The sequence below is a fragment of the Ovis aries genome, chromosome 9, assembly GCF_016772045.2.
Source record: "Ovis aries strain OAR_USU_Benz2616 breed Rambouillet chromosome 9, ARS-UI_Ramb_v3.0, whole genome shotgun sequence".
NCBI lineage: Eukaryota > Metazoa > Chordata > Mammalia > Artiodactyla > Bovidae > Ovis > Ovis aries.
The window spans coordinates 21,825,401-21,842,950 of record NC_056062.1 but is presented as its reverse complement, the minus strand read 5'-3'; the positions used below and the strand labels follow the sequence as shown (position 1 = coordinate 21,842,950).

General features: G+C 48.3%; 1 protein-coding gene across 1 annotated transcript in view; it reads right to left on the bottom strand.

The window, feature by feature from the left end:
* The window catches only part of KCNQ3 (potassium voltage-gated channel subfamily Q member 3), a 302,253-nt gene extending 290,495 nt beyond the window's left edge, over positions 1–11,758 (bottom strand). The window contains exon 1 of the mRNA XM_027972891.3: positions 11,245–11,758. Within this exon, the coding sequence (XP_027828692.1) occupies positions 11,245–11,630 (386 nt within the window). The 5' untranslated portion in view covers positions 11,631–11,758. The remainder of the gene's footprint in view (positions 1–11,244) is intronic.
* Positions 11,759–17,550: the final 5,792 nt, after the last annotated feature.

Sequence of the window (17,550 nt, the reverse complement as noted above, 5' to 3'; positions counted from 1 at the left end):
ATCAAAACCATCCCCAAGAAAAAGAACTGCAGAAGGGCAAAATGGTTCTCTGAGGATGCCTTACAAATAGCTGAGAAAAGAAGAGACACTAAAGGCACAGAAGAAAAGGAAAGATATAGTCATTTGAATGCAGAGTTCCAAAGAATAGCAAGGAGAGACACGAAAGCCTTCCTCAGTCATCAGTGCAAAGAAATAGAGGAAAACAATAGAATGGGAAAGACTAGAGATCACTTCAAGAAAATTAGAGATACCAAGGGAGCATTTCATGCAAAGACGGGCACAATAAAGGACAGAAAAATGGTATGGACCTAACAGAAGCAGAAGATATTAAGAACAGGTGCCAAGAATACACAGAACTAGATAAAAAAAAAAAGATCTTCATAACCCAGATAACCACAATGGTGTGATCACTCATCTAGAGCCAGACATCCTGAAATTCAAAATCAAGTGGGTCTTAGGAAGCATCACTATGAACAAAGCCAGTGGAGGTGATGGAATTCCAGTTGAGCTGTTTCAAATCCTAAAATACGATGCTGTGAATGTTCTGCACTCAATATGCCAGAAAATTTGGAAAACTCAGCAGTGGTCACAAGACTGGAAAAGGTCAGTTTTCATTCCAATCCCAAAGAAAGGCAATGCCAAAGAATGTTCAAACCACCACACAATTGCACTCTCTCACATGCTAGCAAAGTAATGCTCAAAATTCTCCAACAGTCTCCAACAGTCTTCTCAAATGTATCCAATTGAGACTTCAACAATACATGAACCAAGAACTTCCAAACTGGATTTAGAAAAGGCAGAGGAACCAGAGGTCAAATTGCCAACATCTGTTGGATCATCGAAAAAGCAAGAGAGCTCCAGAAAAACATCTTAGTCTGCTTTACTGACTGCATCAAAGCCTTTTACTGTTTGGATCACAACAAACTGTAAAATTCTTAAAGAGACAGGAATACCAGACCACCTGGCCTGCCTCCTGAGAAATCTGTATGTGTCAAGAAACAACAGTTAGAAACACACATGGAACAACGGACTGGTTCCAAATTGGGAATGGAGTATATCAAGGCTGTATATCGTCACCCTGCTTATTTAACTTATATGCAGAGTACATCATGTGAAATGCCAAGCTGGATGAAGCACAAGCTGGAATCAAGACTGCCAAGAGAAATATCAATAACCTCAGATACACAGATGACACCACCCTTATGGCAGAAAGTGAAGAAGAACTAAAGAGTCTCTTGATGAAAGTGAAAAAGGAGAGTGAAAAAGTTGGCTTAAAACTCAACATTCAGAAAACGGAGATCATGGCATCCAGTCCATCACTTCATGGCAAACAGATGGGAAAACAATAGAAACAGTGAGAGACTCTATTTTGGGGGGCTCCAAAATCACTACAGATGGTGACAGCAGCCATGAAATTAAAAGACACTTGCTCCTTGGAAGGAAAGCTAAGACCAACCTAGACAGCATATTAAAAAGCAGAGACATTACTTTGCCAACAAAGGTCCATCTAGTCAAGGCTATGGTTTTTCCAGTAGTCATGTATGGATGTGAGAGTTGGACTATAAAGAAAACTGAGCACCAAAGAACTGATGCTTTTGAACCGTGGGCTTGGAGAACACTCTTGAGAATCCCTTGGACTGCAAGGAGATCCAACCAGTCAATCCTAAAGGAAATCAACTCTGATTCTTCATTGGAAGGACTGATGCTGAAGCCGAAGCTCTAATACTTTGGCCACCTGATGCGAAGAACTGACTCATTGGAAAAGACCCTGATGCTGGGAAAGATTGAAGGCAGGAAGAGAAGGGGATGACAGAGGATGAGATGGTTGGATGGTATCACCGACTCGATGGACATGAGTTTGAGCAAGCTCCGGGAGTTGGTGATGGAGAGGAGAGCCTGGCGTGCTGCAGTCCATGAGGTCGCAGAGTCGGACACGACTGAGCAACAGAACTGAACTGATACAATGTCATCTAATGTGGACTCCATGTTCAAATTTTCTTAATTGTCCCTATACTATTTTATTGTAATTTATTTTTTAAATTCAGGGTCCAATCAAGAATCATGAATTGCATTGGCTTGTGTTTTTTCCAGCTTTATTCATACACAATGGACATTTAACATTGTGTACATTTAAGGTACACAATATGATGATTAAATACACACGTATCTTATGAAATGATAACTGCAACAAACACATAAACACAACCAACACCTTACAGGGTTTACTTCCTCATTATTTTTTGGTGAGAAGTGTTAGGATCTGTTCTCTTTAGCAACTTTCAACTATACAACAGAGTTATTTTTAAATACAGTCACCACGCTGTTCATTAGAACCCAGAACCTATCATCTTATAAGTAAAAGTCTTTACCCCTTAACCATCTTAATCCATTTCCTGTACCACCACCAATTGGTTGCCCCCGACAACCACCAATCTGATTTCCAGTGCTTTCAATTTTTAAAATTTTTTTATTTTTAGTTTATTATTTTAATTTAAATTTATTTATTTTAATTGGAGGCTAATTACTTTACAATACTGTATTGGTTTTGCCATATATCAACATGAATCCACCATGGGTGTACACGTGTTCCCCATCCTGAACCCCCCTCCCACCTCCTTCCCCATACCATCACTCTGGGTCATCCCAGTGCACCAGCCCCAAGCATCCTGTATCCTGCATTGAACCTAGACAGGCGATTTGTTTCTTATATGATATTACACGTTTCAATGCCATTCTCCTAAATCATCCCACCCTCTCCCTCTCCCACAGAGTCAAAAGACTGTTCTATACATCTGTGTCTCTTTTGCTCTCATATTGCATTTATAAGTGAGATAATACAGTACTTGTCTCTGACGTATGTCTCAGCGTAATGCCCTCATGATTCATCCATGTTGCTACAATTAGCAAGATTTCCTTCTTTTTATGGCTGGAAAATATTCCATCTCATGTATGTATCACATTTTCTTTATCCATTCATCCATCAATGGGCACTCAAGTTGCTTCCGTATCTTGCCTATTGTAAATAATACTGCAAGAACATGGGACTGCAAATAGCTCCAAGATACTGATTTCATCTCCTTTGGATATATATATCCAGAAGTGGGATTGCTGGAGCATATGGTAGATCTATTTTTAAGTTGTTGAGGAATCTCCATGCTGTTCTCCATAGTGGCTGCACCAGTTTACATTCCCACCAACAGTGCATAAGGGATCCCTTTTCTCCACATCCTCACCCACACTTTCTATTTCTTGTCTTTTTGATGATAACCATTCTGACAGGTGTGAGGTGGTATCTCACTGCAGTTTTAATTTGCATTCCCCTGATGCTCAGTGATGCTAAGCACCTTTTCATGTGCCATCTGTATATCTTCTTGGAAAAATATCTATTCAGATTCTCTGCCCATTTCTAAAATCAGAGTATTTGCTTTCTTGCTACAGAGTTGTACGAATTCTTTATATATTTTGGATTTTATCCTGATCAAATACATGGTTGCAAATATTTTCTCCATTATCATAGTTGCCTTTTCATTTGGTTGATCTCTTCCTTTGCTGAAGTCTGATGTAGTCCACTTGTTGACTGTCAAGCATTGCACCTGGCTGTCATGTGCGTTCAGTCTCCTTAAACAGAACGTTTTCCTCATTTTTATTTGTTCTCATGATACAGACCCTTTGGAAGAGACCATGCTAGATATCTTGCAGGGTGTCCCACCATTTGACTTTATCTGTTATTTCCTCATGATTAGTTTCAGGTCAGTTCAGGCATGACTGCAGGTATGTTGTAAATTTCCACTGAATTATTCAGGAGAAAGGTAGGGTCAGTTGCCCTCATTACATACAAGTTGGATGGTTTTGGTTCAGGTGGAATCTGCCAGATCTCTCTTCTGGTCCCCTGTAGAAGGAAATGGCAACCCACTCCAGTATTCTTGCCTGGGAAATTCCACGGACAGAGGAGCCTGGTGGGCTACAGTCCATGGGGTCGCAAGAATCGGACACGACTTCACGACTAAACCACCACCACCCACCTTCATGCCTAGTCGATGCACACTTATATCAAAGTCTGAGAAGCCTTGTTAGTGTGGGCTACAGACCAGCTGCACTGGTTTTCCCTGGGAACTTTCCAGAAATGCAGCTCTAAAGTGCCTCACTCTGAAACGGAGAGTGTCGATACCTTTCTATTACTCTTCTGGTGCACCGCATTCCTTCCATAGAGGAGAATCATAACATGGTGAAGAGAGCGCCACCTAGTGGGTGGAGGACTCCTGTGTGAGCCCAACTCCGCCACCTTAGTTTCAAGATCCTGGGTAAGTCACATAACCTCTGAGCATCTGCCATTGATTTATGAAAGGGAGATACTGGGCACCTTCTCTTCAAGCATGAACAGACACTTGATGTTAGCCTGTTTCCTAGAAAGTGAACCTGGTGTACCTGTGGTCCTTGTTGTTCCCAGCATACAGTCTCATGGCTTCCCAGAGATCGGATGCTGTGGGTTGCTGTGTCCACCCCTCGGCTTCTTCACTCTGCTTGAACAGTTTGACAGTGTCATAAAAAAGAGAGTCAGGAAGAAATCAAGGAGTTTATAAAATGAAAAATCAAATGAGATTATTAGAAAGGGAAGGGGGCCATGGATTTGGGGGGAGGGTGCAAGAAGAAGGCAGATTCAATACGGTTGAGAGGAGAAGCAAGAAAGAGACAACATTTAGTGAAGTCTACCATGGTGCTGGTGGGGGTCATGGAGAGGATGTGACCCATGAGCTGGCTCCTAATCCCTCTAGTGCTGGGACTCTATCCTCTGCCCACTGTTCCCACAGCGGGAGCATGTTGAAGGGTGCAGTCTTGAGTGAGTGTGTGTTGTTGAAACCATCTGGATGGTGTATGTTACTGTATCCCACGAAGGCCTTTATATAAACCTTTAAGATGCTGGAAGGCAGTGTAAATATCTACCTCTCTTGCTGCCTATGACAAGCCTCATATAAAAGTTCTCTGATTCTTAAGCCCAACACCTACTCATCCAGAGTGGCTTGCTTTTTTCTTGGGTCTCTCCTTGCCATCCATGTACTCGACCAATTTCAGGTTTCACCTGAGGTTGCAAATCAACACAATTCAATGTTTAGGGGTTTAATATTATCACCTTGATTAAATTTCACAGCAATCCTGAGGGGCAGGCATTATTATCTACATATCAGAAATAAAGAAACTGAAATCCAAGAAAGTTGAGCAAATTGCTCTAGGTCACAAAAGCAAGGAAACAGCAAACCCATGTCTGACTCCAAAGACCATGCTCTGACCCATGAGAAAGAATGATACAATATAGATCACCTCAAACCTGTCAAGATGACTATTATCACAAAAAAAAAACAAGACACAGCAAGTATTCGTGAGGATGTGGAGAAATAGCAAGCCTTATATATTGTTGGAAAGTGAAAGTGTCAGTCACTCAGTCAGGTCTGACTCTGTGACAGGCTCCTCTGTCTGTGGAATTCTCCAGGAAAGAATACTGGAGTGGGTAGCCATTCCCTTCTCTGAGGATCTTCCTGACCCAGGGATCAAACCTGGGTCTCCTGCACTGCAGGCAGATTCTTTACCATCTGAGCCACCTGGGAAGCATGAGTTTGAACAAACTCAGGGTCATAAGTTTGAGCAAACCCCTGGCGATAGTGAAGGACAGGGAAGCCTTGATTGCCGCAGTCCCTGGGGTCCATGAGATCACAAAGAGTCACACATGACTTAGTGACAACAACAAACAGTGCTGGTGGAAAAGCAAAATGGTGCAGCTGGAAAGCAACATGGAAGTTCCTCAAAAATTAAAAATAGAACTACCATGTGATTCAGCAGCCCCACTTCTGAGTATTTACTCAAAATATTATTATCAAGATCTCAGAGATATTAGCACTTCTATGCTTATTGAAATACTACTCACATCAGCCAAGGTGTGGAAACATCCTAAATGTCCATCCACAGATGAATGGATAAAGAAAATGGAATACCATTCAGTCTTAAGGGGATTCTGCAGTATGTGACAACACAGATGGGCCTTGAGGGCATTACGCTAAATGAAATAAGACATTCACAGAATGACAAGCACTGCAAGAGTCTGCTTACATGAGGATCTAAAATAGTCAAATTCAGGGAGTGAAAGGGTGATACGGTGGTTACTAGGAGCTGGAGGGAGGGAGGAATAGAGGGTGACCAGCCAACAGGCAACCCACTCCAGTGTTCTTGCCTGGAGAATCCCAGGGACGGGGGAGCCTGGTGGGCTGCCATCTATGGGGTCACACAGAGTTGGACACAACCGAAGTGACTTAGCAGCAGCAGCAGCAGCCAATAGGCATTAAGTGCCAGTTAAGCAAGGGGAGCGATCAGCTGTACAACCTTGTAGCTACAGTCAACAACAACAGGTTGTACACTTAAACATTTGTTAAGAGGGTAGATTGCATGTTAAGTGTTCTTATCACAGTAAAATAAAATTTTTAAGAAAGAATGAGAACTCAAAATCCTTGGTTCTCAATAATGAGAAGGAACTGACAAAACTGAAGAAGAAAATGCAAGGGGGAAATTAGTAGGGTAAGAAAAAAAGTGAGGATGAACCGAGGTGGTGAATAAGACCAACACCTTGTGGGAAATGAGGAAGAATGGCATACACGGAGGCAGGAAAAGAGGAGAATGGGATGAACGGAGCCAGAGAAACACAATAGTGGAGAGAACTGAATCCAGCATTGTCCAGAAAAGAAAAACAAAGTGCCGCCAGTAATGAATTAGTAAGTTGTAGCCTTGGTGGAGGTGCTGTTCAAGGGACTCCTTCGGCCTGGGATGGAAGGTCGACCAGATGGCCAAGCTCTGAGATGGCTGCCAATACTAACATTATTATTAAATTATATTAAAATATTACTAACATATTATTAGACTGTATGTTCTATAGGGGCAGAGATTAGACTGTTTTGTTTTGCTGGATTTTGTTTACTGCTATAATCCCAACGTCTAGAAGAATGCCAGGCACAGAGAAGGCATTAATATTGACTGAGTAACATTAGTAACACAAATGACTATTATCGAGCATTTCTTCTATGTAAGGTGCTCTTAGCTCCAGAAGAGTCTATACTGATCACATTTTTTAGATGAAGAAGTTGAAACTCGGAGATCCAGCAACTTTCCCAAGACCATACCAGCAAAGCAAGCTTGGGAAATTAAGTTTCTCTTCCTTCAAAGACTTGCGAAGACTCTGCCTTACTAATGAGGGGTCTCGGTGAGAGGCCAGCGTCTCTCCTCCACCTTGAGGACTGCAGATCCTTTAGTCAATACACTAAGTCCACCAGCCAGGCCCTTCTTTACCTTCCAGAGCAGCTGCCGGGTCCGAGAGCCCCACCTCTCAGCCTTGGGGCCAGTCCACCTCAGAATGCGATCAGTGTGCCTGCCTCTCTTATGAGCACTTCCCCTTGGTCTGTCAGCAGGTGGGCGACTGGTCACCCCCACTGGTCTGGGAGAGGCAGGACAGCAGGATCCCAAGATGAAGCCAGCAACTTCCCACTAACAGGCCCAGAAGCGGGAGTCCCCAGACAGCCACAGTGGCAGAAGGGTATGACTTATAAGGAGATTCTAGTTCAGAGTCAACTAATAAATGCTTCATGCCTACTAGTAGGCTCATTTCATTCATAGACCCTACTTTCTTTAGCCTAAAAACCCACCTGGTGATGGGGTAGTGTGATCACCCCCAATTTATGGGTCTTGCCCAACCTGGCTCATGCAGGTCTCTTCGCTTAGAGACCGAAGCCAGAGTCCAGAGGTGAACTTCAAGTCCAGCCCATTTTCTACAATATTGGAATCCTTTTCAGCCATGCAGCTTAAGATACAGAAAAGAGATCAGCCTTGCTGAGCTCAGAGTGTGGTCTCCGACCTTTGCCTTTACCCCTTGTCCACCTTAGAACTTCTGAGCTCAGTTCTCATCATTGACCTTCCACGATGCTGACCACTTATTATTGCTGTGAAGACAGTCACATACACCATGCAGAACAAAGTCTCAGTGAGCCTGAGAGCATTCTTTCACTCGTCCATTCAGCAAATGCTTACTGGGTATCCACCAGGAGCCCAGCAAGCCTGCGGGGGACTGAGGTTGCTAAGGAACAATGCAGTTCCTCCTCAAAGGAGCTCTCAGTCCGTGTAGGGGAGATGAGCAAGCAGATCAGTCCGGTGCAGAATCTTACGGTTAGGATGCTGCCAAGGACGGGCCATTCTAACCAGCTGGCGGGTCAGGGAGAAACTTCCCCAGAGGAGGTGACCCAAGAACTCAGCCAGGGTAAAAGCGAATAGCCAGGAGAAAGCAAGGGATGGGCATTTAAGACAAGGGGAGCAGGGGCGGTGGGATGGGGGTGGAGGGTCTTCGATGTTCACATTTGCTATATTCTCTGCCTTTAGGATGGAAGCAAGAAATCACATCTCATGGGTCTGGTTCATTTTTGAGTTTGTTTGCTTTTTTTAAGCATGCACTAGTCTGTGAGACCACGATTAGCCCAATATCTTGGCTCTCCTGTGCCATTAACCACCGCCCAGAATAAGATAATGGCTGCTTTAAAGCAGGAATTTCAGTGCCTTGCAAAATCCTGAATCAATGAAAGGTTTGGTTTTGTTCACTTGACTGGGCTTGCTCCTCAGCGGGAGGGAAGGTGTACAATGCCTCTGCTAACAAGATGAAATTCAAGTGTCAGGAGCCCAAACCCGACCCTACAGGGTTTTACTGTGGAATGCCCAATTAATCAGAATTCCAATCCTGGCACCAAGGAGGCCACGTTCTGTCTCCCCAACACTGCAGTTCCCTGGGCTTTGAGCAGCCCCTGCTTCGATTCCAGATCCATTTCCAGGCATTTGCCAACCATGAGCTAGGAAGGGGAGGCAGAAACATGACAGAGTCATCTGTTACCAAGGGGGCAAGGGGCACCCAGGGATGCCTCGTGAAATTCCCAGAGTCCCAAAATTGTTGGCAGAGGGTCATAACTGGGATCCCAACTTAGAAACAAGAGATGACCCCCAGCATTCAAATGTGAGCTCCAGAAACTCAACCACATGACCCTGGACAAGTGGTTCCATCTGTTTTGGCTTCCATATTCTCATCCATCAAATACAGGTAACAATTCCCACATCATGAAACTGCAGCAAGAATTAAATGAAATAAATAATTTGCATGTGCAAAAGTACCTAGCTAGGTATGCAATTCTTCTTTCTTCCACAATGTAAAATTTTCCTGGATCTTCTCTGGGAAACGAGGTTACATAAAGGCATTCCCAAACCTGCTTCCAAGTGATGGAATAATTCTAGAGGATAAAATCGGGCCTTAGCTATCCCCTCCCCAGAATGTCCAAGATGGGGCAAGAGTGCTGGCTGGGAAAGGTGAAGGAAGAGGGAGCCCACACACTCCAGTGGGACCCCAGGTTCAGAAGTCAGCAAGTATGTACAGAACACCATCTGCGCCAAAAGGATGTGTGAGGTCGTGCATGCTTGTGCGCACTCAGGTAATTTGTGTGCCTTATTATCGCATATTCCAGTATTATCATCAGTTCAATTTGACTAAATACAGCACTAGAGACAGAGATGAATATATTTTAATCCCTTTTCATCAACTGATGAAAGCAAACAGAAGAGCAACTGCTAAGCTTTCTCTCCAGCCACTAACGCCTGCAAATACATGCAGACCTGGATGCCAAAGGCTAGATTCCCCCCGCCCCCAACACACACACACACACACACAAACAACCCATATTCCTGGTTGGATGCCGTTGGTGCCTCAGTTTCAGGCAGGCTTCAGGAACCTCTCGGATGAAACCTGTTGCCAAGCCTGAGGTCCTGTGCGGAGGCCCCCACCTGGTGGTCAAATCTGGAACTGCCTTTCCAACCAAGGAAGATTGGCAGGTAGTGTTTAACTCCAAGGCTCCCTGAACTCCTTTCCACCCATTAGTCGGCGGTCAATTGGAGAAGGACAGGGAGGAATATTCACTGCTAAAAGCACAGCAGAAGGGTCAAGGTCTTGGTCATTTCCCCGCCCAAACCCTGGTAATGGCACAGCTTCCTAAGGAGCAGCCATCAGAATGACTAAGCCACAGACAGGAAGCAAGGGGTACCTGGAAGTGCCCTGCCAGCCCGGCGCGGGTGGGGCGGGGGCGGGGGTGGGGGTGGGGGTCGGGGTCGGGCGGGGGATGCATGTTGACAACCCTGACTTCCCCTTCTGAGAAAACAGCCACCACTGTCATCCTCCCCTTCCCAAACACAGCAGGATTTTTTATCCAGAGCATTGGGCGCAAAAGAAGTTCCATCTTCCTGCTCATCACGCATTTACATCCTGGCTAGAAACAGACTCTTTCCAGGGGAAGGGTGCTTGGGGGCAAAGCTTCAGCCCAGGCCCCTTCACACTCCCTCTGCCCCCACCCAGCCACAGCAAGAGACGGGAAGGAGTTGAGGTGGAGGGGATGATGAGACCAAATTATGGAGATGTTTCCGCCAAAATTATCCCTGGCCCTCATCGACTGGCAAGGTGAAGCCCCCACCCCTCATTCCAGGCTTAGAGCTGGAGAATCTTAGTTTCCCCCTCATCCCTTTCTCTCATTAACTTCCCTATAAAGAACCCCAAAAGATGCACGTTGGCCAGCCTCAGTCCCCAAATGGAGCAAACCACGTTCCTTTCCACACCAGAATGGAGCCCGAAAAAGGGTAGCACAAGCAAGCAATCGATAGCCGCGCTCACACTCACACACACACACACCCCTCTGTGGGCAGTGTACCACTCCCATCCCAACTGCAGGATGTATCATCTAAACTCAGCAGCGATCCCAAGTAGAAGGGACCCACCCCGAGCAGAAACACAGAGCGCAAGGGAGGATCCGCTTTATCCCGTTCAACCTCCTCTTTAATTAAGCAAAACCACAGAATTCTTTTAAGCTTGGGTACCAACATCCGGAGATGGTGCCACAAACGCGCACCCGCGCGCGCACACGGAGGTGCCAATTCGATCTCCAAATCAGCTGAGGAGCCACGCGTGGATTTTTTTTTAAGCCCTGGGGTTCAACTACCAGGTGTCCAACACCCTGAGAGTGGCCCATAGACACACAGGCATGCACAGCAGACGGCAGGCTGCTCTCCAATTCGGGGGACGGGCGCCCCTGGACTTGGAAGCCCCAGAGCCGTCCTCGGCTCCAACTCACACCCCGAACCCCCCCCACCTCACGCACCGCCTCCGAGGGGCGCCCGGGGAGGCCCGGTACTCACACGAGCGCGTGGTAGAGCAGCGCCCAGCCCCGCGGTCTCTCGAGGGCGTCGTAGATCAAAGTTTGGATGCGTCTGTACTTGGCGTTGTTCCTCTTGACTGGGCGGCTCAGGGGCGTCTTGGCCAGGAGCCCGATGCCCTGCGGGGTCCTCCGCTGCCCCTCGTCGCGGCCGCCGCCCTCCAGCAGCAGGGTCCCGTCTTTGTCAGCTCCGGCTCCCAGCGCCAAGGTGACTTGTTCCACGTCGCCCGGCGCTAGCCCCACTTTCCGCTCCTCGTCGCCGGCCGCCGCCGCGTCCCCTCCGGCCGGGTTAGCGGCCCCGCCGCCTCCGCCGCCCCCGTCGCCGCCGCCGCCAGCCGCCCCCGCCGGCCTGCGCGCCTTGAGCCCCATCTGCCTCGCCCCCGCCGGCCGCTTCGCCTTCTCCGCTGCTGCTCGGGGAAGAAGGGGCGCTCGGGCTGCGTGGAAGAGGCGGCGGCGGCGGCTGCAAGCCCGGGAACTCCAATGCCATGATCCGCGCGCCCCTCCCCACCCGCCCCCCCCCCTCCCAAAAGCAGGCTAAGGCGGGGCCCCGGGGGGCACGGGGAAAGGGTCACATCCCGCGCGGTTCCGCCGCGGGACCCCGAGGGGCGCGGGCCGGGGGCTGCGGGAAGCGGGCGAGGGCGCGCAAGGCTGGCGCGGAGGCGCTAGGGCGCGCGGCGGCTGGGGCCCGGCACCGGCGCTCCCGGGCGGCGGCGGCGGCGGCGGCACCCGGGCCGGCGAGCCCGAGACAGCATCGCAGTTTATTTACAAGCCCGGGGCCAGCCGCCCTCCCTCCCTCCCGCCCGCCACACGCGCCGCCGCCGCCGCCGCCTCCTCCCGCCTCCGCGCTCCCCCCCGCGCTCCTCCCCGCCCGCTCCAGCCTCAGCCTCGCTCCGGCGGCGGCAGCAGCGGCGAGCGAGCGCGCCGCGGGCCGAGCGCACGCCGCCTCCCTCCCGCCCTCGCCGGGGTGGGGCCCCATTGTCCCGCCCCGTCGCGGCCGGAGGCCCACGGCGGCGCCCCGCCCCTCCCCGCGCCCCTACCCCGCGCGCCCCGCGGCCCGGGATCGCCCGTGCGCGCGGCTGCGGCTGCGGTGCGGGACTCCCCGCGCTCCCGTGGGCGTTGGGGCTTTCCCCGATCTGGGCGAAAAGAGCAGGAGGGACGGGGAGGGTGGGAGGGGGGTCTTGGTCTCTTTTTACGGATATTGCATCTTCAGATTTTTCTAGTCACCTCCCAACCCAGCTTCTTGGCTAGGGGAGTAAAATCCAAGTTGCTGGGGTGGCCAAGGCGGAGCGAACCGGGACCCCACCCGCTCGGGGGCAGCGATGCTCCTGGCTCTGCGTTTGTGGTTCGTTCTGCTCTCACGCCCCTGGACCTTGAATGGCACCTCCGCCAGCTAGCGTGAGCAGAGGGCGAAGAAATAGGACACGGGGAATCGGTTTCGCTCCTAACTTGTGCTCTTGGCAGGTCCTTCCCTCTCTTGAGTTTCTGCTCATTCATTCAGTGACTAAACCCACGTGAGGTCCTTGTGCTCAGAGAGCTTGCCTTCTCGAAAAGTGGAAAACAATAACAGCGAAACACACGGGACCGGCATAATTTCCTCTGTTGGTAATTCAAGGAGGAAAGGAAATAGGCGTGCAGGGCTAGAAGCGGGGAATTTCTTTAAATTGTCTGTCTCTGGGAGGCCTCACCGTGGAGGAGATATTTTGGAGGCGAGGTGAAGTGAAATGGCAGGCTGGAGCAACTACGGAAATGTCCGGAAGTGCCTTCCAGGCAGCAGAACAGTAAGCGCAAAGGTGAAGGGCAGCTTGAGCTTCCTGAGCTCCAGGGAGAGAAGAGGAAGGTGAGGCCTCAGTTGGGGGGAGGGGGGGGATGGGGTGGACTATATCTTGTTAATTCACTAGGGTCTTGCCCTTTGAACCTGACTCCCTCCCTCCCTCCCTCCCACCGTGCCCATCACCGTTAGAGGAAACCCTTCATTCCAGCTCCCCTGGTACCTTGTGCTGCGTGCTAAGTCAGTTCAGTCGTGTCCGACTCTTTGTGACCCAAAGGACTGTAGCCCATCAGGCTCCTCTGTCCATGGGATTCTCCAGGCAAGAATCCTGGAGTGGGTTGCCATGCCCTCCTCCAGGGGATCTTCCTGACCCAGGGATCCAACCAGTGTCTGTTGAGTCTCCTGCCTTGGCAGGCGAGTTCTTTACCACTAGCGCCCCCTGGGAAGTACCTGGTGCCTCCTTTGTTTTCCCCTCTTTCCCTCCTGTAAGCTGGCTTGGGTGGAAGGGAGGGGCTGTGAGCAAGGTCAAGCCTAGGATCTAACCCTAGGGTATAGAATGGAGTGATCAGAAGGCCTGCATGTGAATTGCGGCTCTGGATTCTCTTGGAGGAAAGGAGAGTGAAAGAGAGAGGAGGGCAGGAGGCCTGGAGGAGAGAGAGCATGGGGAAAAGGAGAAAGGATGAGGGAAGGGAGAAGGGATGGGGGAGAGGAGAAGGGATGGGGGAGGGGAGAAGGGATGGGGGAGGGGAGAAGGGATGGGTGAGGGGCAGCAAGAAAACGGAGTGGATGTATGGGGTGAGGAAGGAGGTGGGGGGCGGGGGACCTGTATGAATGACTGTCAGAGGGAAGAGCCTCAAAATTCTCAGAACCAAGAAGGCTGGAGTTTCAAGAAAGGAGTTTAGAAAAAGGGGAGTTAAGCTATACTACAAGGCTGAAGCCCTTAAAATGGTGTTGTACAGGCACAAAAATAAACTGCTTGGTGCAACAGAATAGTTTGTCCAGAAAGTGTTTCTAATATGAGAGCTTTATATAAAAGAAGCCATGAAAACCCAGTGAAGAAAACTTGTTCCTTGGTCAGTGGGCTATGGGGTGAGTTTTGTGAAGATTACATGAACTGGTAGATGGAAACGGGACTCTATGAATGGCAAAACCCCCATAAAAGTTCACGAATAGATGAACACTCAACAATTAGTTGGAACATGTAAGTAACCAGTCAGTGCAAACCCTGGGAAGGAAGAACAGTATGGAGAAAGGGAATCACCTCCGGTGAGAAAAGTCCCAAACAGAAGAGGGGACACCTGAAGTGAGCTCCCTAACATCTGTTACCCTCCACCCCCCAAATACCAACACATGCCTGTACTTTCTGCCCCAGCCCAATCCCAACTACCTAGAAAAATTCTGCCCTCTGTATTTGAACACCTTGTATAAAGTTACCCTTCTCCCCTAATCCCTTCCTGTTTTATTTACTCATTACATTTATCACTGCCTGAAATGGTCATATTTGCATTTTGTTTAGTATTCTGTCTCTAAACAAATGCAAGGGCCCAGCATCCTAGAAGAATGCCTGTTATTTATAATAGTAACCTCTCAATACTTATTGCCAGCGTGAGATAACAATGAATAAATGAATGCAGAATGCAAAAACCCCAGAACAATGGCTGGCACCTAATGAAGCATTCACTGTATGTCTGGGTCTGAGATTTTTGGTTTTGTCTTTTACCATTATGGAAGTCTTTAATCTTAGGAAATGTTAGTTCTCTTGCAACTTCAGTAACATAGTGACTAAAAAAATTTTGTCAACACTTAAAAAGCCTCCCTAGATAAGCATAAAAAGGTAGTCAAGAACCACATAGGGAAAAGATGTCAGAATTCATTACTGTGCAATTAATCAAAAGTTCAGATTTCCAAAATGACAGTTTGAATCTCAGGCACTTGAAAAGACTCATATTTTGATAAGAGCTGCAGACTGTCAAATATTAATGTTTTAAGATCAAGTGCAAGGACCACGTTCATGCTGCCCCAAAAGGGTGAAGTAAAGTCAATATTAAATGCATAATTTTGATCCAATTAAATCTAACAATAGGGAAACAGCAAGGGAGTTTGGAAACTGATTTGCTTCAACGGTTTTCTTATTCAATGAAGAGTGTTGTTCAGATAGGGAGTTTGGAAATATCACAAAAAATCTGGGTGTGCTCTGAGTGCTACTTGGGAAACTGTGTAATCTCAACCCTCAGTAGCACAGATTCCAGCTAATGGAAATCAAGCATCCTACATCCCACTGGAAGGAATTGTTTTTGAACCCTGAAGTCCCAAGAGCCTCAGGTATCAGCTGGATGCTGGTAGTTCAGTGATAGAGTGTCCTCAAGAGTTGGAACGAGCCTCAAGAGCTGGCAGACAACAGGGCGCCCCCTCCTGGTTTTGTGTGATTTGTCACCTTGAAAACCCAGTCACTTCCTAGTTCTTATGTTTTCCTCTCGGTATCCCCACTCCATTCCTTTGCTATTCTTTTCACCTCTCCTGGTCTTCATGTCACTGTTATGTACGGCCAGTGAACTCTCTCCCCTTTGCTGACAGGCAGCCTTGTTGAGAATAAATAAGGAGAAAGAGGGAGAGAGATTAAGAGACCTGCCTCAGTTTCTGCCTCGGTAAACCCTGCTTCCTAGGGTTAAGCATGCGGTAACAAAATGAACAGACACGTGCTTGCAGGAGATGACAGCACCTCCAGTGATGGTTGCCATCATGGTGGCGGTGGTTCATCGCTATTTGTGTCTAACTCTTGCAACTGCATGGACTGTAACCTGCTGGGCCACTCTGTACATGGGATTTCCCAGGCAAGGGGACTGGGGTGGGTTTCCAGTTCCTTCTCCAGGGAATCTTGCTGATCAGGGATCGAACCCTGATCTCCTGCATTATAGGCAGTCTTCTGGGTTGCAGGCAGGTCTTTTCACCAACTGAGCCACCAGGGAAGCCCCTGACTGTGATCCAGTGAGCAGGGCAGGATCTCAGGTTCACAGGAGCAGGCAAATGGGAGCCTCTGCCTCCTTTCTCAGGCAGCTCCCAAAGCACCTTGTTTTAGACCATGTTAAAATTTACTTTATTTTTTATTACTTTTATTTATATTTTTATTTATATTATTACTTTTCTTTATTGCACAAGAAGTACATATAGTTGTAGATAAATTATTAAATATAGATCACAAAAAGGCAATGTAATAATTTGTTGTCTTGTACCCGGAAGTACCCTTTGTTAATATTCTGGCGGGGACTAGCACTACTGCAGCGAAGACCAGTGCTCAGCCCCCAACAGCCCCCAATAGGGCACCTTCCCCCTCCCCATTCCCCTCTCCTCTTTCCCTCCTCCCCTTTCCCCCCTCCCCCATCCAGCCACCTGATGGCAGGTCGATTGCACTGGACCTTCTAATTGTGGGTGGGATGATGTAACCTCACTGGAACAGACACATCTCCTGGATACGGAATTGCCTCCCATGCCCATTATGTTTCTGTCGACATCACCTTCCATGGACCAAGCACGCATTATTCACTCTCCCAGAATCCCTCATAAAGCTGCTTCTGATCAGATCCTGCATGCCCCACCCCCTGCCCCCTTGCTTGTTACAACTCTACCTCTGGGAGGAGCCAGTGAGACAGGTCTTTGCAGCTAAGGAGACACTGCTTTTTTTGGAAGAGACAGGACAAGCTCCAATTTTAGGTCTTGTAACAACCTCAGGCCAAGAGAAAATGTGTTTGAAAAGAAAGGATCCCACGCCTTCCCTATATGTATTTTTGTTCTTGAAAACCCAGCTACAGCAAATGCTCAAATGTGCTGCCCTCTTCCCTTCTTCCATACGTTTGTTTTCTTTCTCCTAAACTTCAGTCCGCTCTACATGAGGGCTTCCTTGCAAGTGAGAAGACTTCCTGGGAATGAATCAGATGAGAGTGGCAAAAGGACACCATTGCACCTTCACCCAGAGGCCAAGGGCAGCTTAAAGTACGTATCTTAGACCTGGACTCAAATTCCACTCCCGACTCTGACTCTGAGCTTAGTGACCTTGGGCTGGTTGCTGAACTCATCAGGTCTCAGTTTCCTCATCTGCAAACTGGTCTGAACACCATTCAGGAACCCATGATAAGGCAGAACTTTGTAGCCTATGATGTACTGCTCACGTTGAAAGTGTAAGTCGCTCAGTCGTGGCCGACTCTTTGCTATCCCATGGACTGTAGTCCGTGAGATTCTCCAGGCCAGAATACTGGAATAGGTAGCCTTTCCCTTCTCCAGGGGATCTTCCTATCCCAGGGATTGAACCCAGGTCTTCCGCATTGCAGGTGGATTCTTTACCAGCTGAGCAACAAGGAAAGCCCAAGAATATGGAGTGGGGTAGTCTATCTCTCGGAGAAGGCAATGGCACCCCACTCCAGTACTCTTGCCTGGAAAATCCCATGGGTGGAGGAGCCTGGTAGGCTGCAGTCCATGGAATCGCTAAGAGTCGAACATGACTGAGCGACTTCACTTTCACTTTTCACT